The sequence below is a fragment of the Saccopteryx bilineata genome, chromosome 3 (assembly GCF_036850765.1).
Source record: "Saccopteryx bilineata isolate mSacBil1 chromosome 3, mSacBil1_pri_phased_curated, whole genome shotgun sequence".
Classification (NCBI taxonomy): Eukaryota; Metazoa; Chordata; class Mammalia; order Chiroptera; family Emballonuridae; genus Saccopteryx; species Saccopteryx bilineata.
This window is the reverse complement of record NC_089492.1, coordinates 283,810,080-283,837,053: the sequence shown is the minus strand read 5'-3', so window position 1 is coordinate 283,837,053 and position 26,974 is coordinate 283,810,080. Positions and strand designations below refer to the sequence as shown.

The following is a 26,974-nucleotide window of genomic DNA, read 5'->3' as shown; positions in this document are numbered from 1 at the left end:
TTTACAAGTCTGGTTATTTTTGTTGACTATTGAGCATTATGAAGTTGGTATTTTGGGGCACTTGATTTCTTTTGTACCCCTGCAAAGAAATAATACTCAATGTTTCTTCTGGTAGGTATTTAGTTACTTGCAGATTAGTTCAATCCTTTCAAGGTTTACTTTTAAACTCTTTTAGACTGACCTAGAGTAGCCTTTTTTTTTTTTTTTCTTCTAGGAATCACTTAGTATCTAAAGCCCGTCCCTTCTAGAGTCCTCACTGAACATGCCCTGCGTTCCAACAAATCTCCACTTCAGCTGGTGGACGGATAAGCGACCTGTGGCCTTGGGAGATCCCCTGGGCTTATTTGATTTACGGCTCCCCAATCTGTAACTGTCCTGCCCAGGAATATTTTCTTGCCAGGTCACGTAGGATTTCCCCTTGCCCACATGCAGGATTGACATGCAGCCCATGATTCAGTGAACCCCTGTGCCAGTTTCTGAAGATCTCTCTGTAACTAACACTCGCCCCTGTGGTATTCTGTCTTGAGAATTTTTAGCAAGCGTATGCTTTTCCATCACTTTATCCTCAGTTCAGTGAGATTACTGGGCTCTCCTTTGGGTTCCTTTGCCCCAGCTGAAGTCTGGAGAGAGATTTATAATATATATTATATATTTAATATATATTAAATTTATGTATATATATTTATTTTTCAGAATGCCTGGTGTTGATAGAACTCAATTTGTGGTTTTTTGTTTGTTTGTTTTTGGTTTTTTTTTGTTTGTTTTTACCCTCTTTTCTAAAGAACCCAGTTGTGCTGTCTGTTGTTCAATGTCTACACGTAATTGTTTCTAAGACATTGTGCAGTTTTCTACTTACTCGCCGCAAGAAGCTGATCTGAACCTTTTACCCCTTGTGACCAGAAGCAGAAGTGCTCTGTCATTTTATTGGGAACTAGTTTTTGAGACGTATTTTCACCCTCAGAACGGCGGTCAGTGGGCTTCCATGCTCGGAATTGTGCAGGGGCTTTCCTGAGTATCCCCCAGGGTGACTTATTCTTAGCTTGAAAGGAATAAATTTACCCGAACATTGTAGAAATTCTATAAGAACAGAAAATTGTGATTCAAGGAAGCGTAAGGAAATTAATTCAACAATATTTATCGAGCACCTTCCATTTGCTAGGTGTTGTTCCAGTTGTTGGGGGATATAACCATAAACAAAGAGATTTAGAAAAACATCTCTGCTGTTCTTGAATGCATGGCGGAGAAAGAGGCAGCAACAAGCATGACAAATAAGCAGGATCTTCAAATTACGTAGATGGCAATGCTGCGTGAATGACAGAGAACTAACCCTCCCGGCACGCACGTGGCACTGATCAGCAACCCCGACCACTGTCCCTTCATCAACCTTAATGACGGAGGCCATCTGTTTAGAGGTAAAATAGCCAACTCTGTCACGGCAGGTGTAAATCTCATCTAAGGGCTGTCCCTTTGTGTCCTGTGACTCCCTGTAATTCACAAACACGCTCGTTGCAGAATCATCTTCCTAGACGTGTTTGCATAGACCTTGCTTCTCCTGTTTCCCCAGCACAGCTGGCCACTCCGTGAGTGCAGGCACAGGCACCCAGTCTGGCTTTGTTCAGTTCTATCTCCAGGCACCCCATGTCCACTTGGCCACTGAGAAGGTGCTCGGTAAACATTTGTTGGCTGTTAAATGCATGCATCGAGGAGATCAGTAGACGAATCGGGTTCCTGACCGCTGCCTGGTTTTTATCGTAGCTTTCCCCTTTAAAATGACGAGAACCTTGCTTCCCTTTGAAAGTTACCTGTTGCGATTCCACTTGGCTCTTTTCTCTCTCTCTCTTTTTTTTTGCAGCGGTGCAATCATTGCACACCCTCAATGACCAGATATCCCATTTTATTGTCACCAAGTCAAAGGCGCTGGAGGAGGACAAAGACCCCTTTCTGCCCGCGGAGAAGGAGACCCTGAGGAGTTCCATGAGTCTGATGAGGCACCTCCTGGTGGACGCCCAGGTACCGAGATCAGCTGAGACATCTGTCACCGGGCGGGCGGTGGGTGGCTGGAATCCTTTTACGTTTTTTTGGTGTGAGCCGTGCAAAAATGTCCAACTACTACCACACGAATTTAAAACCGCCGTTGTGATGAACAGACATTCTATTTTGAGAATAGAGCGTATTGGATTTCTAATAGGGTATTAGTTGGGATTTGGTATTTTAAAATAGCTTGTTTTTAAGTCAAAGTCATCGGGCTTAAAAATAATGCATGTGTTGTCTCTGAGAATTGAACAGATCTCCCATTAGCCTTGGAAAAGTGAAACCCCATTAACATACAAGCTTGGCAGGCGTCAAAGCTGGCAGAGGCTTTGGAGGAGAGCGGTGCTTATTCCCAGCAACATCGCCGAGTAACTAATGAATATTTTGGTCCATGTGATATGTGCCATCCATGAGTGAATCAGCACTGGGTTGGGGTTTGTTTTGTTTTGTTTTGTTTTGTTTAATGCTAGCAATAAATTAATTACAAAAAGTATTTAGCTCATGACACACTATTGTTGAGATGTTATCCTTCAAGGTTTCTCCTTGTGTACTCTTCTACTGAAATATTTAAAAAATAATCTATTTATTCCATCTGGCTTTGTTGGTGGGTCTCTCCAGACATGTTGATAAGCAAACACCAGGTGTTTTAAGAGCTTTGCTGGTTTTCTTTGTTAGTGAAGGTAAGCTGAACTAGATTTTATTGTCATGCCTGCCTCTTCAGTATCTAGAAATGCTTCCGAAAATGTCCTTTGGGGTTGGGGATCTGGTGTCAGCTTTCCCTGGAGCGTTCTCCGAGAGCCGGTTTTCCGTGCAGGAATGGTGAAGTCGGAATGGCTGGTGAGTTCCCGCCTTTAGCTCCGCATTCGAGTTTGAATTGGGGTTTCTTTGCCTTTGTGTCTACCATGGTGGTGTTTGATGTTTTATTTCTTAAATCAATTCTGAAGCCTGGATCTTGTACCAATAAGACTTTAATGGGTACGGCTTTTGTACCCTTTTCACTTGTCTGTGTTTGAAGCCTCCCTGCGGGACTGCTGAGCCCCGATGCGGAGATGGCCCGGATTATGCCAAGCCATTCATTTCGCTGTCCCCATCACGATGAGTGGCCCAAGTGTCTCCTTTCTCCCCGGCCCTGTCTGGTGGGAAGAGGAAAGATTCTGAAGCTGGCAACAGCCAATTTTAAAAACACAAAAGAAAGAGAAATGTAAAACAATTTACTAAGTAAAAGAAAGCAAATGGTTCTGGAAAGGGTTGGGTTTCCTCCATGCCTGAACCCAAAGCCACAGCGAACACCCCAGCCAAGGACACTGTCCGAATAAACCCCCAAAGATACTGTGTAAACTCCAGTTTTGCAAAATCGAAGGAAATAAAATTCATTCACCCTTTCCTTCTTCTTCACAAGTATGAACAGACACTCGTGCCTAGACCTGGACGGCGAAAAGGTCCGACATTGCTCAAGGACGCATCGGCTCCCTCCACACGCCGAGTCCGTCTGACAACTTTTATCCCTAGTGTTGATTCCCAGTCTTTTCCTTTCTGTTTGTCTGATGGGACTAAAACAGTCAATACAATGTGGTGACTGCATAGGAACATTTTACCTGCTTCTCTCCTGATCCCAAATCTGTGCCTCCTAGAAGTTTCTCGTTTAAATAGTTAGAAAAAAACATTAGCAGAGTAGGGTGGGTCTCCCCCTACCTTGTACTGTCTGAAAGGAAGGTGGCTTGGGTCTCCTCCCAGAAGGAGAAAGAAACATAGAAAGTCAGGTAGGAGAGTAGTGTGGTCTCTGGGAACAATGTTTCCTTTCCCTCCTACTGTTCAAAGATTTCCTCCCTTTTGTCTCTCAGACTAATACAGAATGAGGGGGGCTGTGATTAGTTTAATCTAATCAGGCCACCCTGGTTTCTTTTCTTCTAAAACCCCTAGCTTTTTGAAACATTGTTTGTGGTTATGAGTCTAGGTCCCACGGCTGGTTAATTAGAAGCACATTACCAAGAAGACTCGCAAGGCTCAGAGCACCTCTGAAATACCTCTCTGTACAATCAGCGGTTGCTACACACATATAAAATGCTAAGGAACCCCTCCACGTGGGGGAGGGCCAGGGGGGGACTGTGTTTTCAGTTTTTGGGTAGACATTTAGAGATCCGTTCCTTTTGATGAGAATCTTTATTCAGCCTTTTTAGAAATTCAGCTACTTTCCATTCATTTTTGACAATAATTTTTTGACATGACTTCTTACCTCAGTCCCGAAGATGAATGAATGTACTTATTGCATATTCTAAGTCCATCAATAATGGGAGGGCCACAGAATGTAAATAGCAAGTTCTAGGTAGCGCCTTGCTGTCGGGCTGCATTTTGTGATATTAGTAGATGTCTGGTAGGCTTGTGTGTTGCAGGATGTATGAACTCCTCAAGGGGGGTAACCGCACCCCTTGCTTTGGTTGGGTCCATCCTTTTTTTTTTTTTTTTCAGAGACAGAGAGAGAGTCAGACAGAGAGATAGACAGGGATAGACAGACAGGAATGGAGAGATGAGAAGCATCAATCATCAGTTTATTGTTGCAATACCTTAATTGTTCATTGATTACTTTCTCATATGTGCCTTGACCGTGGGCCTTCAGTAGACTGAGTAACCCCTTGCTTGAGCCAGCGACCTTGGGTCCAAACTGGCGAGCTTTTTGCTCAAACCAGATAAGCCCACGCTCAAGCTGGCGACCTCAGGGTCTCGAACCTGGGTCTTCCGCATCCCAGTCCAACACTCTATCCACTGCACCACCGCCTGGTCAGGCAAGTTGGGTCCATCCTTAAAGGACTCCAGATGGTGTTCGTGTAATGATGAAATACTCTGACGTCAGCTTACAAGCTGAATGAAGTCAGACCAAAGGTCTTCCAGCGAACCCGGGGGCTGCTTCCAGAGTGACTGCTCCAAAAGCCATAATCGATTCAAGTCACATCTGTCTTGGAAGCAATAAATCCTGCTTAGGAGAATGTCAAAGGAAAAAAAAAAAAGAAAGAAAGAAAAAAGCATCGCTGGGGTATGAAATTCCACTCTGAGGATTATAAAACGGTGTGCACAGAGCAAACGCATCTCCCAAGTATGACAGGGTGCCGGGGATGATTGACAGGTCTGACAACCCACCTCAGAGCGCAGAATCGAGAACTCTGGGCACACACACAGGCAGCCAGAGGCCTGCAATTATTTATTCTTTCCCTAAATGTTTCCACGTGGGGGTGTCCGAAAGCGGCAGAGTGCCTCTATTTGCATTCCATTCCCTTTGTCCTTCGCAGCCCCTACCCCACCCCACCCCCCAATTCAATGAAGTGTACCACCATTCAGATCGCCTTGAAACCCGAGCTGTAGCTTTTCTCCCTGAGAGCTCTGGCTAAGCCCAAACTGCCGACTCAGCCCCGTGAGCGATGGGATTCATAAAGCGGGCGAGGCCATTCTTTCTGGTAGAGATTAATTCTTTTACGCGTACTGTGTGACTCCGCATGCTAAGAGGGGTTGATTGCAGCAAATTAAATCTCCTATTGGCAGTTTTCTCCTTCTCTCCCCCCCACCCCGCCCCCCTGCCGAAGACCGAAGGTCATTATTTATCAAAGGCTGAACAAATGCTTGGGCAAACAATGCTGGCAGTTAGGGCCTCCTCTCTCCAAGGCTGAGTACTACGGGAAAGGCAGAGACGTTGGTTCCACGCTCTGTGGGGGCCCCTCCAAGGCAGGCCCTGTGTCCCCCTGCCCCTCGGGGCTGCCCGGCCCGGCAGTTAGTGAGGCTTCTTGTTTGAAATGCGCTTTGCCTGGATTCAGAAGGGGGAGTGTTTTTTTTTTTTTTTTAAAGAAGTCTTCATCTTTTTATTTTTTTAATTTTTATTCATTTTAGAGAGGAGAGAGAGAGACAGAGAGAGAAGGAGGGGAGGAGCAGGAAGCATCAACTCCCATATGTGCCTTGACCGGGCAAGCCCAGGGTTTCGAACCGACGACCTCAGCATTTCCAAGTCGACGCTTTATCCACTGCGCCACCACAGGTCAGGCAGGGAGCATGTTTTAAGTGAGGCCAAGTCACTGGTGCCCCCTTCCCAGAGGCCCAGCTCTAGGAATGAAGTACCATACCTTTAGGGACACAGAAGTAAACTGCACCACCATCCCCGCTAAGCATGTCTGTGCTCTCAACCTGACAAAGTCAGATGTGTTGGGAGGAAAAGAAACGAAATCCACTTTCTCTTCCGCGGGGTCCTCGCCTTCCCCAGCCAGCCTCTTCCTTTGTCTTCTGCTTTCCTTTTTCTTCTCCTGTTCTTCCCATCGCCCTGCCCCCGCCCCCACCCCCAATGCACCAGCATGTCCCCTCCTTCCCTCTTACCCTCTCTTCCTTTCTTTCTGCTCTGGACTGACGTGTACGCCTCCCGCCCAGCCGCCTGTTTGTCCCCTTTGCAAAATAAATGTCTGTATGGAGTGGGACTCGGCCCTTCTGCTCCCTTCCCTTCCCTGCTCCTTTCTCATCTGTCTTCCTTCCTGTTATTTATGTTCAGGGAACTTGAAAATGTCTTTGCCAAAGACCTGCGTTCCCCTTGCCAAGCAGGAGGGAGGGCCGTGATGGGCAGGGGGCGAGCCCGGCATCGGGCAGGCGGATGGGGTGGAGGGGGCACTACCAGGGTCGAAGCTGCAATATGATTCGGGTGACTTCATTTTCTTTTCTAGAATGGTCTTAAAAAAAGTCCTCTGGATGATTATGCCTTCGGATTAATTTCTGACCAAAACAAAATAAAACAAAACAAAACAAAAAACCAGACTGATATGATATGAATAGATCGGCCGTTTGAGCTGCCTGGACACTCTCGCTGCCTAGACTGACCTCACATGGCGAGGTGTGGTTGGGAGCTGACACCCCACCAAGAGGAAGCCTTGGCTCGGGCTCCCGACAAATAGGAGGGTTTGCTCTGCACAGTGGATGTGATCTTGTGCCCTGATGGGGACCTTGAGGCCCAGGTAGTTTGCGTACTCATCACAGCTGTGCTTCAGGGTGCTTTCTCCCATGACTAGCGTTTTCCATTCTTCATGTTGTCTGAAGCCAGCCCCTGCTCAGGAACGGACGTGTGGTTATTACCAGTACACTTGTGGGGTGCCTTTGAGCTGCGGTGGGCTTCAGTGTCCTGTCCGTGAGTCTGACCTTGTTGGCAGCCCTAGAGAGTGCCTAGCCCTCACATTGCACAGATGGGGGCACCTGGAGGGGGCTTGATTCCTCAAGGTCACAGGCATTGGCTGTGGCTCTGAGGAGGACCCCAAGTGTAGATTTTTCCTACTCTCTTTTGAAATGTGACACATGGCCAGAGCCAGGGTAGACCTCTCTCCCTCAGTTGTGACAAGCAGAGAACAAACTCTAAAATTAGAAGAAGAACAAAGAGGCAAAACTTTCATCCTAAGGAAATGACCCTGGGGTATTTTCATGTCTATTCATACCATCAGGTTTGTGCCTCTTAAAGGCCACGGGAGAAGGAAAGAAATAGATGCTGAAGGATGTTGCTCCCCTAATTACAGAGCTCCCAGGGTAAAGCAGATTGGTCCAGGGAGCCTCAGCTCACACCCTCCAGCAACGGTGTTTGAAAAGACCTTGCTTATTTTTCTTCTCAGATGCAAAAAGTATAAAAACAGCAGGCCTGAAGCAGGCACCTTATATAACTTGTGCAAGCCCACTTCCCATTCTGCCATGGTGGTTTTGATTTTCTGAAGTTGTTGTTGTATCTTTTTTTGAATGAATGAATGAATGAATGAATGAATGAAAGAAAGAAATTCGGCCTGCAGGCATCGCCAGAGATGCCATCCCATTAGTTATAGAGCTCCAGTTATCGCCTTTCTCATACAGAAGAAATAGAGGGTGAGACGTGAAATTGCAATGCCGTTCCCCTGGCAGGCTGATGTTTAGGTAAATTTTTTTATTTTAGGTTCATAAAAAAAAAGCAGCCTCTCCTGAGACCTCTGCCACCTTTGTAAAATCCGTAAGACAGAATGTTAGAGGAAATTCTGAAATATTAAAAGTTCTTGGCCCTGGCTGGTTGGCTCAGCAGTAGAGCGTCGTCGGCCTAGCATGCGGGGGACCCTGGTTCGATTCCCGGCCAGGGCACACAGGAGAAATGCCCATTTGCTTCTCCCCCCCCCCATCCTTCCTCTCTGTCTCTCTCTTCCCCTCCCGCAGCCAGGGCTCCATTGGAGCAGAGATGGCCCGGGCGCTGGGGATGGCTCCTTGGCCTCTGCCCCAGGCGCTGGAGTGGCTCTGGTCGCGGCAGGCCCTGGAGGGGCAGAGCATCGCCCCCTGGTGGGCGTGCCAGGTGGATCCCGGTCGGACGCATGCGGGAGTCTGTCTGACTGTCTCTCCCCATTTCCAGCTTCAGAAAAAAAAAAAAAAAGTTGTCTGTGTTTACTGTGCAACGATCCAGGGAAAGAATAAACTCCTGTCCATTGCTTTATTCTGGGAGGAAAGAAGAGGAGCATCTCTTAGGACGGGTCACATCTGGATGACATAGTCTCTGTCATCGGGTAGCCTCCCTGGGTCTGTACAGCGCCCCAGAGCCATTTGTGACTTTATTTTCACACCCATAGAACCTTTATGTGACACTGCGAGAGGTCAATGGTTATTGTTATGATATACATTTTCAAATGATAACAAAATAGAATTTCTGTCGTTCTAGTAGCAGCCCATGGGACATGTTAAGGTGAGGGGGATCTGACGCAGTTACACAATCAGGGAAGGACGTTTAGGGGTGAGGAGAGGCTGGGGCTCTTCTGTTGTCAGCCACAGAGACCAGCTCTGGTTGATGCAACCGGGGCGCATGTTTAATGGAAGCCGACAGAGGCACGTGCAGGAAAAGCCAAAGAGCCTGTCTTAGGCAGGACAGGGAGGAAGGCAGCTACGGAGACTAAGCTATCAAGAACTAGGGAGCAGTTTTGTTTCAGGGTGTTTATTTTATTTTTTTTTAACATTTTTTTTTAAATTTTCTTTTTAGATTTTATTTATTCATTTTTATTGGAGAGAGAGAGAGAAGGAGAGAGAGAGAGAGAAGAGGGGAGGAGTAGGAAGCATCAACTCCCATATGTGCGTTGACCAGGCAAGCCCAGGGTTTCGAATCGGTGACCTCAGCATTCCAGGTCGACACTTAGGGTGTTTATTTTAAATAAATAAAAATAAATAAACAGTTTGCTGTTTAAAAACTATTCTTTTTCATTTTGCAAGAACTATGCACACTGAAATCCTAGACAGATGAAAATGCTGAGTTTGAGACCTTTTGGGGGGTGGGGAAGGGAGATACAGATATCCTGTGTTGGGGATAAGTCGGCTCCCAACATTTCCCCTCTGTGTGTCCCTTGGATCAAAAGCCCAGTTCTTAGAAGAGTTTGGCTGGTCTGTCTTAGATCATTGGGCGCTCCTCCCCCTTGACTGTGGGGGAGTGTGTTCGCACCCACCTGAACCACAGGCAGTGTGGGAAGAAGCGTCGTTACCACAAGAAGGGAGAGTGGACGCTGAGCAGATGGAGGCAACAATGAATCTATCGTGCATTCCACACACATGAACTTGGTGTTCGGGTCCCAAAGCAGAGCTTGGCACCCCACGCAGCTCTGGGGCTTGCCCTAGACCAGGGGTAGTCAACCTTTTTATACCTGCCGCCCACTTCTGTATTTCTGTTAGTAAAATTCTCTAACCACCCACCGGTTCCACAGTAATGGTGATTTATAAAGTAGGGAAGTAACTTTACTTTATAAAATTTATAAAGCAGAGTTACAGCAAGTTAAAGCATATAATAATAATAATTACTTACCAAGTACTTTATGTTGGATTTTCGCTAAGTTTGGCAGAATCAATCTTTATAAAACAACTTACTATAGTTAAATCTTTTTATTTATACTTTGGTTGCTCCACCACCGCCCACCATGAAAGCTGGAACGTCCACTAGTGGGAGGTAGGGACCAGGTTGACTACCACTGCTCTAGAGGGACTCAGGACTTAATGGGGTGGGTGGCCAGACATCAATGTGCCCTGTGGTGACTACTGATGAAGCCACGTGTGGAGGACTGTGGGAGCTCAGAGAAGGACCCAGCTGATATTTGCAGATCTCTCTACTGTTGACAAAGCATTTTACTAGCATTTCCTCCTCTTTCTCTCTCAGCCATGAGTGCTACCGGAGGTTTGGGTGTTATTATCTCTGCTTTTGAAAACTGGCTATTGAGCTATAATAAAATAGCCTTTTTTTAATATTGTTCCATCTGGCCCATCACAAAGCTGGCACAGTTGATTTCCATCTTGCAATGGGTGACGCCAGAGTGTTTGTGTCCTGAAGGAGGTCTTAATACAGGAGAAAGGAAGATGTAACTGGGGGGAGGGCGTACTAAAACCTGGCTTCAGATGTACAACAGCACTCATGATTCAAAATGTTTTTTTTTTTTTTAATTTTTAATAAATACACAATACATCTCTATAGCTAAGCTTTACCTTCTCAGATTCCTAGAAAGCTTAGGGTTCCGAGAACGTGGTTTTCAAACATCTTTAAATAGAATAAGGAAGATATTCCATTCTCTCCCCTCCCAAATAGTTTGTCCTCCTCATAGTGCCCTATTATCATTTGTCAAATATGTGGCTCCCAAAATAATACCCAGCCCCATGGTCACCCTTTCGATGAGTGTTTCTCAGACGAGAGAGGAGGAGAACAATTTTTCTCTCCACCCCCAGGGGCATTTGGCAATGTCTGGAGATATTTTTGATGGTCACAACTTGTGTGGGTTGGTGGGAAGGGGAGGAGGTACTACTGGCATGTGGTGGGGAGAGGCCAGGCATGTTGCTAACTTCCCACAATGCACAGGATGGCCCCTCAAAGCACCTGTCCAGCCCCCGATGCCAGTAGCCTCAGGGTCAAGAAACCCCGCTTTTAGATCCCGAGGCTGACTCTCTCATGGGTCATGGAACTCCTCCCACCTCAGAACAGTTCCCGTCGGAGCCCCAAAGTTGATCATAATTGGTGTTGAGTATAGGTCTTAGTTACCTCTTCATTCATTTTCTCACTCCCTTTCGGAGCCTCTACGGTGTGCCTAGCACCGTGCTAGCCTGTGACGCAGTAGATAAGGGTTCTCACACTTTTCCTTTGACAGTGACATCCATGCTGAGATCTGAAGAGGGTGCGAGGACAAGAGCAAGGGAGGAAGTATGACTTCCGGTCATGCTGTACTGCCCCTGTCCTTTAATTTAGTTGCGTGTATTTAGTGCTACTCTGTTGCAGTGACTGGAATCAGATCCCCTGGGATGTTGAAAAGATCGAGGCAAATTATTTATTCTGGACATTTACATTTAACTTAGAGAAAAATAAGAAACCCCAGGGAGCAGAGACTCCTTTTATCCTTCGCCTGCGGGTATGCGCAGAACTGGGGTCCTTGTCTCTTTTTTTTTTTTTGCTAGATGCTAGGTGGCTATAGAGACACACACAGGGAAGGCTCGCCCGAGCTCTGTGGGACCTGGAAGGCAGGTGGGTAAAGGGAACGCAGGGGTGTGCAGACTCATTGTGGACAAGACGATACCGACGTGAGGTTTGCAGTTCCTTAACCGAATCCTGCCAGGCAGAACCTGGCCAACAGTCAATTCTCAGTCACACACTTGTAGGTCAGGGACTTAATGGGTCATCTGTGGACAAAGCGTACCTTCTCCGGTGGCGTGCACTCAGGAAATGTAAACCAATGTTAGCCTGGAGGAGACAAAATTATTGACTTGTCAATATAGGTATTTTTTACCATAATGGAATTCAATCAGAAACTTAGTATTGGTCACTTGGTTGTTGTTTTTTGTTTGTTTGTTTTTTTAATGCTGTGGTTCCCATCCATTAGTCAGATAATAGAGAACCCAAAGTTTGCCGTGTAATTATTACCCTAATTTAACTTATGCTTACAGCAGTAATTCTTATACAGAACTCGTGGGGCCTCCTGGGTCACGTTGAACTCTCGCAGTCCCTGTAGAACAGCCAGGTAAATTGAGGCATGGCTTTGCTAAAGTGTCTTCATTCAAATCTGATATGGGAACAGAGCCAGAAAATCTCCTTGGTGCCAATGCAAGCCAACAGTCCATGTGCCTCCAGTCCCTGGCCCCTGAGTAAAGCACAGCGAAAAGCAGTTCCACGGTGAGACCGTAAGTTGACTGCCAAGGACTCATGTGCTCCTGTGGGACTTGAAACCGACTCGCCCACTTTGGCCAGCTTCGAAGGCCAGATAGTTAACTCCAGCATGGGTCTTCTTGTCTTGGCTTATGGATACAACCTTCTTTTTATTCCCTCCTAAAGTATATATAAGACAAAGAGAAGGAAGCTTGATAGAATTGATCCTGAGGATCATGGCATGGATTTGTGTCAGGTGACGACCGCCGCGTAACAAACCATCACAAAACCGAGTGCTTGGAAACAACCGGCTATTTCTACAGGTCAGTGGACTGAGTAATTCTGCTAATGCGGACGGGCGTGGCTGGTCTTGACTGGGTCCCACTCAGATCTCTGCGGCCTTGGCTGGAGTGACTCAGCTCTCCTGCAGATAGTGTCTCTATCCTTCCAGCAGGCTAACTCTGGGGTCTTTTCACAGTGGTGACAATGGTCCATAAAAACAAGAAGTAGACAGAGAAATCATTTTTACAGCTCATGTTTGTTTGCTATTATTTAAAGGGTCTCAGCAAGGTCAGGTTACCAAGCCCAGAGTCAGAGGGTGGGAAGCGACCACCAAAGGGAGGCGTAATACAATGCCATTCATGCAATCGATCACACACACACACACACACACACACACTGAATCAGAAGAAGACTTCTCAGCATGGCTCTCGGCGATCTTTGATCTCTTGGAAAGGGGGGTTTGAAAGTGATTAGCAGGCACCACGCACGTTCTCGTTCGGAACGACTGCTCCAGCCAGTTTATTTAGAGGGACGTGGATTGTGCTCTCCTGCCCTCACACAGGCACAGAGAGCGGACTGTGTTTGAACATCTGGTGGGTAGATTTTAAGAGGGCTCTATGTCAGGCTTGGACGGGATGATTTCAAATGGGCCTGTGACCAACTGTGACCAAGCGTGAGAGGCATGGGCTTGTGCTAGCTCCAGAAACATGAGGAGCCATTAAAAGACCATTGTTCTAGCTGGTTGTTCAAGCCAGGTGCATGGTTAATTTGTTCAATGAATGATTCCTGAGCTTATACCAACCACATGAAAGGCGTGAGGGTAAACACTGCAGAGAGATATGAAAACTAAAAGTGGTGAAGGACCAGTGAGTACTTGCCGTGTGCCAAACACTCTGCCAGGGACTTCCCCTTACCTCCATGCCTCATTGGTGAGTGATGTGTAATCACCTGTTTCACGGGTGACGAAACAAGGCTCAGAGAGGAAACTTATTTAAGGTCACTTGTCTAGTGAGTGGCTGCACTAATTTAATTCCAAAAAAAAACGTCTGTAATTCTTTACTTCTTCCCTTTGCAATATGCATCTGTAGCCTTCCTCATCAAGAGCTAGAGTCTGTCTCTCCACCCCTTGTATCTGAGCTGGCCTGTGATGTGCTTTGGACAAGAGAATGTGGCAAGTTGGTAGCTTAGTCCAGAGCCTGGACCTCAAGATGCCTTGCGTGTTTCTTCTCTCTCTCTCTCGAAACCTTGCCTCTCCTATGAGAACAAGTCTGGGCTAGCCAACTGGCAGGGGCGAGACCACATGGAGTCTCCCTGCTGAGCCCATCATAGACCAGGCAGCCCCCAGCTGACGTGGTCAAGTACCCATGCAGGACCAAGCCCAGCTAAGGTCAGTTGATCTCAGCCCAGAGCAACAGTCCTTCTGTAGACCTGTAAGAAATAATGAGTGGCTTATTTCAAGCTTCTGGTTTTAAGGTCATTTGTTACACAGCAAGAGCTAACTGATAGAATAGCAGAGTCAGGTCTGACTGATAACCAAGCCCTATAACTGGAAGAGAGCCTGGGAAATGTGGTCTAGCCATGTTCTCAGGAGAAAGAGAAAATGGATTTGGTGAGTTTTCAGTCCGTCTCTGCCACATGTGCCTTCTAGTTTTATTATTTATTTATTTATTTTTGTATTTTTCTGAAGCTGGACACTGGGAGAGACAGTCAGACAGACTCCCGCATGCGCCTGACCGGGATCCACCCGGCACGCCCACCAGGGGCGACGCTCTGCCCACCAGGTGGCAATGCTCTGCCCCTCCAGGGCATCGCTCTGCCGCGACCAGAGCCACTCTAGCGCCTGGGGCAGAGGCCAAGGAGCCATCCCCAGGGCCCGGGCCATCTTTGCTCCAAGGGAGCCTTGGCTGCGGGAGGGGAAGAGAGAGACAGGAAAGGGGGGGGGGTGGAGAAGCAAATGGGCGCTTCTCCTATGTGCCCTGGCCGGGAATCGAACTCGGGTCCCCCGCACGCCAGGCTGACGCTCTACCGCTGAGCCAACCAGCCAGGGCCATGCCTTCTAGTTTTATACCACACACTTGTCCACTTGAAACCACAATAATGGTGGGGGACCCATTTGATGTTTTCCGGCAAAGGGATGACAATATGTAGTTGGGTGTTTGAAAGGTTACCATGGAGGAAGCTGGAAGAATGGGTTGACCGGAGTGAAACTGAAGACAGGATACGGTTTTTCTTGGCCAGAGATGGTAAGGCAGGAAACTGCAGTATGGGGAAGGAGGATAAAGAAGAGGGCACACGTTCAGGGAATGTTTAAGAAGTAGGACTGTCACTAATTGAAACTTGGGAGGGAAAGAAGGAGACAAGTCTCAGAGGAGTCTCCAACTTGAGTGGGTATCTGGGGACATGATAGTGTTTGATAAAGGAAACGGGAACAGCAGACTTGAAGGGGGACATTACAGGTTGGGTTTGAAGTCTCTGAAGATTGAAGGACCTGTGGGACATCTGGGTGGGGCTGTCCGTGACACCGTCCAGTGTCTGTCTTCAGCTTCAGAGAGCTCAGGCTGTAGGGACAGACCTCAGAGTCATCAGCACACAGACTGGTATATTGGAGTCAAGCTGCATTGGTCACAGTGATCAGTGGCAGTCAACAGAATCTAATTTAAGGAGAAAGGCCTTTAAAAGTCGTTTCAGAGACTTCTGAGAGTTCACAGATCATCTTGAAAACCAGGTTTGGAGGCTACATAGCCAGGAACCCCACCGCAGTCATGAGAAATCGGGCAACTGCCCTACAAGACTGTTCATGGAAAGTAAACAGCTACGTGTCACAGCACGGACCCCGAGGACCCCCTCCAGAGCTACTCTGAAGGACCAGGTGCTCCTGCCTCCAGCTTGCTCAAAGTGCCTGTTTCCCCCGCCTGGCGGCAGCTACCTCAATGCCCACTTGCATCTCATTCGGGAGGAATTTAGGCTAACTGGGGAGTTTAGCCACAGGGGTCTCTGGGAAATGTAGTTTTAGCTTTCTATGCTCCGCAGTTCAGGAAAGTGGGCTAGAGGGTGTTAGAGTGAATGTGTGTGGATGAGCCAATTACCAAGTGGCCCTACCACATATGAGTGTTTAGGAAATGGTACAGGAAACCAGGACAGTGAGGACCAGAAGGGAGTGCTCTGTGGAGTGGCCTACAAAGTCCCCTTTTTGCTTCAACTGGATTGACATCGGTTCCTGTCACTTGCAAACTGAGGAAGCTTGACTGATAGGGTGTCCAAACTTGACAGAAATATCAATAGTATCCTTGCTACCCAGGGTCATCCTGTCACTATGTCATGTGTTCCTTCATGGTTCCTTTGTAAAAAAAGGGACCAGCTGAGCCAAGTGTGAGCCCTCTCTGAGCAGAGGCACCCGGACACTTGTCACGGAGCTCCAGGAACCTTCTTGCCCGTGCGTTTATACACCTCGGCAGCCCTGCACGCTCACTTAGGCATGAACGCCGTCAAGCAAGGGGTCTGAATTCGAAGAAGACCAGTCTCAAGTGGCAATCGTTTTAAATCAGTAACCTACTAAGAGGTTTGACTATATGCACAGAAGGGGCCCACAGAGTTTTATCCCTGGGCCTGGACAAACATAAATAAGTAAAACAACACAACTTTTATTCTGGAAGCACAAGCTATATACGCTGGTCTTCCTTAGGGATGTGTACCACACTGGAGTCTATGTGATAGGTTTTCAATGTATTTTTGAAGTGAAATTTGAATCGATGCTTGCAGAGCCCTTGAACTCCCCTCGACAGAACCCCGCAGCTCACGCAGGACACGCCTGAGCATGGGTGCCCCTATGCTGCGTTTTCTCTGGCTGCTTCATGAAAGGGGACCCACTCCTTTGTTGCGCATTGAATCACATCCTCCGTAAAAGGTGTGTTGAAGTTCTAACCTGCAGAACCTCAGCATGTAGCCTTATGTGGACATGGGATCTTTACAGGGGTAATCAAGTCAAAACGAGGCCATGAGAGCGGGCTCCTCACCTGATAGGATGGTTGTATCCTTCTAAAGTTGGAAACGGGGAGGCAGTCAGACAGATTCCTGCATGCGCCCGACCGGGATCCACCCGGCATGCCCACCAGGGGGTGATGCTCTGCCCATCTGGGGCATTGCTCTGTTGCAACCAGAGCCATTCTAGTGCCCGAGGCAGAGGCCATAGAGCCATCCTCAGCGCCCGGGCCATCTTTGCTCCAATGGAGCCTCGGCTGCGGGAGGGGAAGAGAGAGACAGAGAGAAAGGAGAGGGGGAGGAGTGGAGAAGCAGATGAGCGCTTCTCCTGTGTGCCCTGGCTGGGAATCGAACCTGGGACTCCTGCACGCCAGGTCGACACTCTACCACTGAGCCAACCGGCCAGGGCTAGAACAAGATGTTTTTATTTATTTATTTTTATTTTTTTTATTTATTTATTATAGAGAGGAGAGGGAGAGACAAAGAGAGGGACAGAGAGAGAGAGAGGAGAGACAGAAGGGGGGAGGAGCTGGAAGCATCAACCCCCATATGTGCCTTGACCAGGCAAGCCCAGGGTTTCGAACCGGTGACCTCAGCATTTCTAGGTTGATGCTTTATCCACTGCGCCACCACAGGTCAGGCTAGAACAAGATGTTTTTATACCAGGCACAATGTGGTTTTAGTAGGGGTGTATTTCTTCCTTTATTTAATAGAATCAAAACGATTGCTATTGAAAGCCAACCTGTATGTTCTATTTTTTTTTTTTTTTTACTCTCCAAAGAGTAACAGCCTTGAATGCTGAAACAGCCTTGAGAGGTGTGTATTTCATCCAAGATTAGTGAAGGGTCCTGGAGGAGCCCGGGTGGCCTAGCAGGTGGCTGTGTTTTATCAGCAGTCGCTGTAGGTGGCACCACGGCTGTTTATGTCGCGGATGCCGACACGGCACGTAATTTGTTGATTCCCTATTGTTGGTTTCTCTGTGTGACGGGGAGTTGTCACCTGGCTTATTCCTTTCTTTTCATCCTACTTACCGCCTCCACTCTGTCATCCTTCCAACTCTAAATCAAAAGGAAGTGTGTCTTCTCTCATCTGGGACAGATCCTGGGCGCGTATTTTTAGAACAGAGGAACGTTTGACATTTCAGATCGTCATTAGGGCTTCTTCATCAGGTTCCGCTGCAGCTCTCCGCAAGTAAACAAGCGGGCTGGAGACCGATCGGAGTTCACCGGCAGTGGGCGCCCTCCTCGGACAGAGTCAGGCTGCTCCCCCGAGAGGGACAGGTCTCTCCTGGCCTCCAGCATCCGGCTCAGTGTGGAGAAGCTGGTTGGCACCCTCCCTTCGCCCTCTCCTGCCTTCGGGGGAATCATGGAGCAGGTTCAGAAAAGTCACCGCCCCTGTTACCCCTTCTCCCACCTGAGGCTTCTGTCTCCCTGGCCCAGGTCTCTTGCTGCGCCCCCCTCAATCAGGTGTGGCCCCTCCATGCTGTGTTCTGTGCCCCCAGGAGCACCGTGTCGCACCAGGCCTGGGGAAGGCTGCAAATACCCTCTCCTGTTTGCACCTGGAAAGTGCGGTTTTTATTTGGGGTCCGTTCAGGGCTCATAGTGCATCTGATGGCGAGGCTGCCCGTTCTCCTTAGCTCTGTGGCGGGGTGAGGAGTACAGCCGGCCAGAGGAGCTGGGATGCTGGGGGGGAGGGCAGCGAGCTGAAATCAGCACAGCAGCGGCAGGAAGGGGTAAAGGACCCCGGCCAGTACTTCCAAACGGAGTCACAGGGGACAGAGATGTGTCATAGAATTGGGCACCTGGAATCTGTGTAACTATGTTAACCGGTGTCACCCCAATAAACGCAGTGAAAAATACTGTAGGCCCTGGCCGGTTGGCTCAGCGGTAGCGTGTCGGCCGGGTGTGTGGAAGTCCTGGGTTCAATTCCTGGCCAGGGCACACAGGAGAGGTGCCCATCTGCTTCTCCACCCTTCTCCTTCTCCTTTCTCTCTATCTCTCTCTTCCCCTCCCACAGCCAAGGCTCCATCAGAGCAAAGTTGGCCCGGGCGCTGAGGATGGCTCCATAGCCTCTGCCTCAGGTTCTAGAATGGCTCCGATTGCAGTGGAGCAACGCCCCGGATGGGCAAAGCATCGCCCCCTGGTGAGCTTGCCGGGTGGATCTCAGTTGGGCACATGTGGGAGTCTGTTCTCTGCCTCCCCACTTCTAACTTTGGAAAAATACAAAAAAAAAAAAAAACCCAAACAATAAAAAAAAAAAAAAAAAAAAAAAAGGAGGAGTAAATCTGGAATGGTTGGGCAACACTAAAGTCTGGTAAGAATAGAGACTTGGGGTTTGAAATCCCCACCACTTTAAGTGACTGCCCACTCAGTCTAGCTGTGGGACCACTGTGTGCCTCTTGTGCTGGTGACCCCTCTCTGGATCTTGTTGGCATTTGCGAGTATAGCTTTTATTTCAAATGGAACGCAATTACACTGTTGGCACAGCTGACCGGGAAATGCATTCTGGCCAAGGCGGTTGGCCCTTTGGGAAAGGACTAATAATGTCTTAGAGAAATTTTCTATAGAAACAGTGTTTTCCAGAGGAAAAAAAGAAAGAAATCTTTCTTTTATAAGCACATCTGAATTTCTTTTCATTAATTGAATGCCTGTTTTTTATTTCCCACCATGGGCAGTTTTCTTTTTCCAAAGCCAACTGATTGGTATCATTTTGTGTCACTGGACCTACTATTTTCTCCCGTCTGGGCATCCAGGGACCTCACACACTTTGCTTTGACCCTATGTGACCGACAGCTCTTTGTCTGTGCCCAAGTGTTCCTTAGGATTTGGTCCCAGAAGCCCAGAGAGGAGACGGTAGAGGGACAACTGGCCTGTCTGGAGTGGCCCATCTAAACAAAACCAGAGAATTATCTGTTGGGGGGTTTCAATTACAGACATGACTCACAATTTTTAAAAATCACCAAACATTTAAAAACCGTTGACAACAAAATAAGACAAATGATAGAATCTGAGACTCAATACAAAGAAAAGATTACATCTGAGAAAATAGTTAAAAGAGCAATTGGAACAGGGTTTTACAATAAGTATAATTACTATCCTCCGAGGGATAACGTAGAATCCCGCATCCAAGAAATCAGAGCAGAAGTCCTCCGTTTTCCCCTCATTGATGCCCCCGGTATTTGGGGAGTTCCTACCACTACGTGTCAGGCACAGCTCAGGCACTGTGGCAGCAACAGTAAGTAAAGCTCAGCCCCGGTCCTCACAGAGCCTAACATCTAGTCTAGGGGAGACAAGAACACCCCGTGAAACAAGGAAACGTATCAGGTGTCAGGTGATTCCGTGGGGAGAAATCAGGCAGAGCTAGAGGTGTAAGAGCTGCGGGAATGGACACTGTGCATACCGGATGGTCAGAAATGGCCTCAGGGATGGGAGGGGCTGGATGAGCCAACTGGATGTAAAAGGGAAGAAAGTTCCAGACAGAAGAAATGCAGGCGTCAGATCCCTGAGCCAGGAGGATGTCTAAACTCTTCAAGGAACAAACCCGGAGACCTCCCTATGTGGTTGGGGTAGGACAGAGTCGGGAACCTTTTTGGCTGAGAGAGCCGTGAACGCCACATAATTTAAAATGTAAATCCATGAAAGCCATACAACGACCCATGTATGTTACGCATTATCCAATAAAAATTTGGTGTTGTCCCAGAGGACAGCTGTGATTGGCTCCAGCCACCCGCAACCATGAACATGAGCAGTAGGAAATAAATGGATTGTAATACATGAGAATGTTTTATGTTTTTAATGTTATTATTATTTTTTATTAAAGATTTGTCTGCAAGCCAGATGCAGCCATCAAAAGAGCCACCTCTGGCTCGCGAGCCATAGGTTCCCGACCCCTAGAGTAGGATGAGCAAACATGTGAGTCTTTTTTTTGTGTGTGTGTGACAGAGACAGAGAGAGTCAGACAGAGGGACAGACAGACAGGAAGGGAGAGAGATGAGAAGCATCAGTTCTTCATTGCAGCACCTTAGTTGTTCATTGATTGCTTTTTTATATGTGCCTTGATGGGGGGGGAGGGCTACAGCAGGATGAGTGACCCCTTGCTTGAGCCAGTGACCTTGGGCTCAAGCTGATGAGCTTTGCTCAAACCAGATGAACCCACGCTCAAGCTGGCAACTTCGGGCTCTCGAACCTGGGCCCTCAGCTTCCCAGTCCAATGCTCTATCCATTGCGCCACCACCTGGTCAGGCGAATGTGTGAGTCTTAAGAGAATAAGTCAGAACAGCTTTGAAGGACTTTGGCTTTTACTCTGAGCAACAGAGGAAGAGGCCATGGAGGGTTTGGGGCAAAGGCACTCTGTGAAGTACCAAGCACCAGTCTAAACACGGTGCCTACGACAATTTACTCCATCTTCACCAGGACAGACGGGGACATGCGTGAACAGGGAGGTTAAGTAGGTTCCTGTAGGTCTCCCAGCCAGGCGGTGGCTGGGCCGGGATGAGAACCTGGGTAGTCTGGCTCCAGAGCACGCGCCCTTCAATCAGTGCCCTCTGGGTCTTGGGACGAGCACAGAGATGATCGAGAAGGTAGGGAATGGGTTTGAGAGGAGTATGGAGGCAGCACGAACAAGGGGACAAGGGTGAGAAATGATTCAAGAACGATTCCTGCATCTTTGCCTTGAACAGTTGGTGGTGCTTGTATCGTTTCACGTTGCTGCAAACTCTGACTGCTCCCCACTGAATCTGGAATAAATCCACATTCTCTTCCGTGACTTGCAAGTCTCTGAGTTAAAAAACCCTGCCGGAAAAGGTGGCCGATATTCAGTCTGCTCAGGACCACAGGGTTCTAAGGACACAAGACTTGCGATTTAAAGCTGGGAAAGTCCCAGGCAAACCAGGATGAGTCCATCACCCTCCCGCCACTTCCCTGACTCACATCTTGCCCAACCCACACTGTTGGTCATTTAGGTGGGCGGGACTCTCCCTCCCTGGGCCTTTGCGTGTGTCATTTCCATATGTCGTGAGCTTTCGGTCTGGTGGTTTACATAACTGTTTCTTCTAGTCCTCTGCTCTTAGCTTAAACGTCACCCCTCGAAGTGGCCTTCCCGACTACCTGACCTTATGTAGCCCACAACCAGCTCTCCCCCCGCCACCCCCAGAACTTATCACGGGGTCGTCGACTTTACTGATTTACCTGATTACTCCTGGGCTCAATTACAAGCTCCATGATGGCTGAACTCATGTCGGTCTTATTTACCTGCATAAAGCAGGCGCTTGGAACATACTTACTAAAGAGAAATCAACCACCTTTGCAGCTGGGGACATTTGACTGGGGCATCAGGGAAGACTTCCTTGGTCCTGGCTGGGTCGTTCAGTTGCTTAGAGCATCGTCCCTATAGACGAGGGGTAGTCAACCTTTTTATACCTACCGCCCACTTTTGTATCTCTGTTAGCAGTAAAATTTTCTAACCACCCACCGGTTACACAGTAATGGTGATTTATAAAGTAGGGAAGTAACTTTACTTTATAAAATTTATAAAGCACAGTTACAGCAAGTGAAAGCATATAATAATTACTTAGCAAGTGCTTTATGTCAGGTTTTCACTAAGTTTGGCAGAATCTATCTTTATAAAACAACTTACTATAGTTAAATCTATCTTTTTATTTATATTTTGGTTGCTCTGCTACTGCCCACCATGAAAGCTGGAACACCCACTAGTGGGCGGTAGGGACCAGGTTGACTACCACTGCCTTATACCAAAGTTGCGTGTTCAATCCCTGTTCAGGGTACATCCTAGAACCAACCTCCTAGAACCAACCAGTGAGTATATACATAAGTAGAACAATGAATCGATGTTTCTCTTTCTTTTTCCTTTCTCTCTACAATCAATAAATTTGAAAAAAAATTTTTTTTAAAGACTTCCCGGAAGCATCTAGAAAAGAAGCTTATAGCAAAAATGCATGTAGAAATTAAGGCTTGTCATTATGTTCTTAGTATCTCCCCCCCCCCACCTCTGCCCTCTGTCCTGCCCTTGTGCCAGTACAGAGCGAGCTCAGAGCCCCACCCAAGTCTTGGGCTCAGTGACAGGACAGATGATAAATCCTGCAAGCTGTTTTCTACCTGACACCTTCCTTCAAGTTGTTCCTACTAGAAAGAGCACAGCTGAAATTTGGGGAAGCTACCGCTTGGGGTTACCCATGTGACTGACTATTCCATTCCTTCACATCACGGACAAAAGTGGGCAGTAGTAATGTACTGTTATGTTTCTCTGACACATGTCCTAGCCAGTCTTATTTTGTTGTTAGATTTTATATATTTATTTTTAGAGAGAGAGAATGGGGGAGGAGCAGGAAGCATCAACTCCCATATGTGCCTTGACCCAGCAAGCTCGGGGTTTCAAACCAGCGACCTCAGCGTTCCAGGTCAATGCTTTATCCACTGTGCCACCACAGGTCAGGCCCAGTCCTGTTTTTATACACTTTTAAAAGTTAACCCTCGCTCATAACAGTGAAAAATCAGAAACTGAATTCAAACCCAACACTATTTGATTGGGTAAATGAATTTGGACTCATCCCTCAAGTGGGAATACTCTAGAACCATTAAAGACAGGTAAGTAGATCTATGTTTACTGACATGGAAACATGTCTGTGATAAATAAAAGAAAAAAAGACAGATGGAAATGAGCAGAAATGTTCACAGATGTGATCTCTGAGTAGTGAGATGGTAGATTTTATTTTCTTCATTTCGTTTTTTTTTTTTTTTTATTTCTACAGCGAGCATATATTAGTTTCATAACCAGTAGGGAAAAGATCTTTGCAATATGGAAAAAAATAGAACTTTAAGAGAAAATAAATGTATCTCATTAATATTTATTATCCTATGGAACTACCTTTAGTCTCCTAAGAATTCAGCACGAGCCTGGTTCATCCATGTATATAAATATGTAGTATATATGCCTTTTGTAATGTAGTTCAGACCATGTATATGCAAGTGTGGAAAACATACTATTAAAATGTATTATAGCCCTAGCCAGTTGGTTCAGAGGATAGAGTGTTGGCCTGATATGCGGACGTCCTGGGTTTGATCCCTGGTCAGGGCACACGTGAAAAAAAAAAATCTATAATACTTCTCTCCCCCTCCCTTTTCCCCTCTCTCTCCCCCTTCTCTCTCTCTCCCCCTCCCACAGCCAGTGGTTTGATTGGTTTGTTTGGTTTGTTGGCCCTGGGCACTGAGGATAGCTCAGTTGGTCTGGGTGTCAGCCTCAGATGGGGGTTGCTGGGTGGATCGCAGTCAGGGCTCATACGTGAGTCTGTCTCTCTACCTCCTCTCCTCTCACTTATAGAAATAACTAAATAAAATAAAACAAAACAAAATAAAATAAAATGTATTATATGACACATGCTTCATGATATAGGCATGTTTATATAAATAAATCTCTTGCTATGTATAATTTATTTTATTTTATATATAATTTATCTACATATATCTTCTCCTTAATTCTGTATATGTTTTGCTGGATTTACTTTTCAAAGTGAAATACTTAATGCACATCCTATCCAGATAATCAACTCATAGTCTTATTCTGCTTGTCACACCTGTGCTACAAGTGAACACCCACCTACAGTCTTGGGTTACATTCTTTTCTTTTTAAAGGAGACATGATTGAAAGATAAAACACCCAGCTAGCTGCTTCTTCCAAGGACCATGGAGCACCTGGTGGCATCATTGGTGTTTGTGACTCAAATACAAGCTTTTCTTCACACACCTGGGTTTCCTTTATTCAATGGGCATGTGGCCTCCCCAGCCCAGTATATCCTGGGGTAGGAGTGGGTGGCGTTGGGTTAGATAATGAATGATGAGCAAAGTTGGCTGTTAGAAATCCAGTTTTGCACCTTGACTATATTCTCGCCTCCCAATGCCTATAATTAGTATTTTTAAGGCATTTTTTAAAGATTTTATTTATAAATTTTGAGAGAGAGAGAAAGGGGGGGGGGAAGAAGCTGGAAGCATCAACTTGTAGCAGTTACTTCCTGTATGTGCCTTGACCAGGCGAGCCCAGGGATTCGAACTGGTGACCTCGGCATTCCAGATTGACGCTCTGTCCACTGCTCCAACACAGGTCAGGCTGAGGCATTTTTTTTTTAATTTTTTTTTTTAGGTCAAGCTCTGGCCTTTTCTCTTTTCCTTTCTTCTTTTCCTCCTTCCTTCTTCCTTTCTCCAACTCCAAGTCTCCTTCTCTCTCTCTCTTTCTCTCTCTCTCTCTCAAAGGAGTACAGTGCATGCTCATCAGTCAATGTCAGTGGTTGAGGGATCCGGAGAGCTTCGATGGCACCGAGCTCCCTAGCTCAGGGGCCTTGGCAGGACCCAGCCGCTCAGACAAGATGCTGGTTGGCATTGGGCCCTGGTTGCCCCGGAGCAGCTGGCAGAGTCTGGCAGCTGTCCTACAGGACTGGCTGCCCTCCCCTACCAGCACGCCCACCCCGGGCTGGCCTGGCTGCCCCTGAAAGTCACCTTTGTGCGTGGGCTCCCAGGACAAAGCCCCGGCACACGCTCCTCTCGTAGCTAATTCCCTTTAACACCAACTCACGCCCAGAGCAGTTCCCCGCCCTGGTACATTGCTCCTCTCTTGTTTAATCATTTTCTTTTCACAAATACAAAGTGCTTCCTAAATGCCAGGCCCTGTTCTCAGCACCTTTATATATTTAATCCGATGAACAACTCAGTGAGGTAAGCATTAAATTTTCCCCATATGATGGTTGGACAATAGAGGGGAAGAGGGAAGTTAGTGTCCTGGCCAAGACAATGACACACAATAGTGTGGGAGGGAGGATTACAATAGAATCAAGGTTCTGGATGCAGGAGCTCCTGCATGTAACCTACGTCCTAGGTCCTTTTCATCTGGGTCAGAACCGCACAGGAGACGTGACTGCCTTCGGCTCCAGCTGGGTCTGATTCGGAACCACCATGGGCTTCCGTTCATTCTACCCCCCAGAGGTGTTCGGGGCAGGCGTCCTAAATGTGGGACTTGCTGAGACAGCATGTCTGACCTGAGCTTGCCCGGCGTAGGGAATTTCACTGGGAACAAGCTTGTTCAGAAGGGGAGCTTCTCCCCTATTGTTTCAGAGCTCCTGACCCCCCAGGCACTTGGGGATAGCACAGGGAAGGGGTGGGGAGAGAAAGCTGCAGGTCTAGTCCAACTACCAACTTGCTAGGGGACTTTCTGAAATGCCCTTTAATTTCTAGGGCCCGTGGTCATGTCTGCCATGATGGGGACAGGGTCATTTTAGCTGGCGGCCGCGGGAGTGCAACAAAGGAGGCAGCTAATACTGTGCCCGGCATACTCTGCTGCAGGTTGCAGGAATTGGCACATATTCCCATCCGAAGTTTGCTGTGACCATCTAAGGATAAAAATCATGATCACAGATGGGAAACTATTGTACCAAATTAAGTGCTCTGCAAACATAAAGAATTATTCTGATAGAAAAGTGTTACATTATGCTAAAAAAAATGCATCAAGCGGATCTTGGGAGAATGCAGGGCAGGAGGAAGCTTCCAGCACCCGAGCATAGTAGGTGGGGTCAATAAGTACTTAATTAGAAGTGGGTAACAGGGAACAGCTTCGGGGCACGGCCAACTTCAGGAGTTTTGACCTTTCCCATCTGAGTATGGACTTTAGGGCTGAAAGCTACACCCTGACACCCTGCAGTCATCTGTCTTCGCTCCTGCGTCTTTTTCTTTGAATTTGGTTTGTGTTCCTTGCCCTCTTCTGGGATCTGACATCCTTCAGGCTTAGGTTTGGGTATCAGAACATGTTAGGGACTTGAAGAAATGAAGGTATTTCAAGCAGAGGAAAGAGACGGAGGTTTTGATCTACAGCAGAGATTCACGTGCCTGGATTTGATGAAGGGATAACTGACTCAGAGTCCGGGGCCTTCTGGAATGACAGGCCTTCACTAAAACCAAAATGTTGTCCCATAACCCAATAAACTCAGAAACAATTCAATATGCGCTAAAGTAATTTGAGAAGCCATCATTCCACTTCAGCAGTAAATGCCGCTCAAAGTGGTATGAATGTCCTATTAAGGTGATGTGGTTGGGAAAGTGAAAGGATCTTTTGGTACAATCAATTTATTTTAGTGTCCTGAATGTGCATAGCAACAGGAGCAAGCACAGTGGCAGCTGCCATTGTGGCCGGTGTCCTGTCACAGAGGGAGACGAATGGTCCTCTCCTTAGCCACCAACCAGCACCCCTGCCTTCCCCCAACAGAGGCCCCATCCATTTTCTCTGGAGAATAGAACTCATATTTGGGTATGTTGCAAATTAAACTTTTAATAGAAAACCGAAGAAAGCAGCATCGCTCATCTGTTTTCTGGGTTGTTGCTTTTGAACGGAGGAGGGAGGTTGGGAGTGGGAACGGCACAGGTGAGCCTCCTTGAGCCATCCTTTGAAATTTTTCCTTTTGAAACCTTCGCTGGTTTTATTCAGCTTGGGGTCGCTTTCCCATTTCACTGTTGTTGTTTTTCTTTTCATTATTTTTTAAACAATCACTGGCAGCAGCTTCTTTGCTGTTCTTCTTTC

General features: G+C 47.2%; 1 protein-coding gene across 1 annotated transcript in view; it reads left to right on the top strand.

Moving 5' to 3' along the window:
• Positions 1-1,976: 1,976 nt before the first annotated feature.
• KAZN (kazrin, periplakin interacting protein) overlaps positions 1,977-26,974 on the top strand; it is a 760,285-nt gene continuing 735,287 nt past the window's right edge. The window contains exon 1 of the mRNA XM_066270382.1: positions 1,977-2,010. Coding sequence (XP_066126479.1) covers positions 1,984-2,010 — 27 coding nt within the window. The 5' untranslated portion in view covers positions 1,977-1,983. The remainder of the gene's footprint in view (positions 2,011-26,974) is intronic.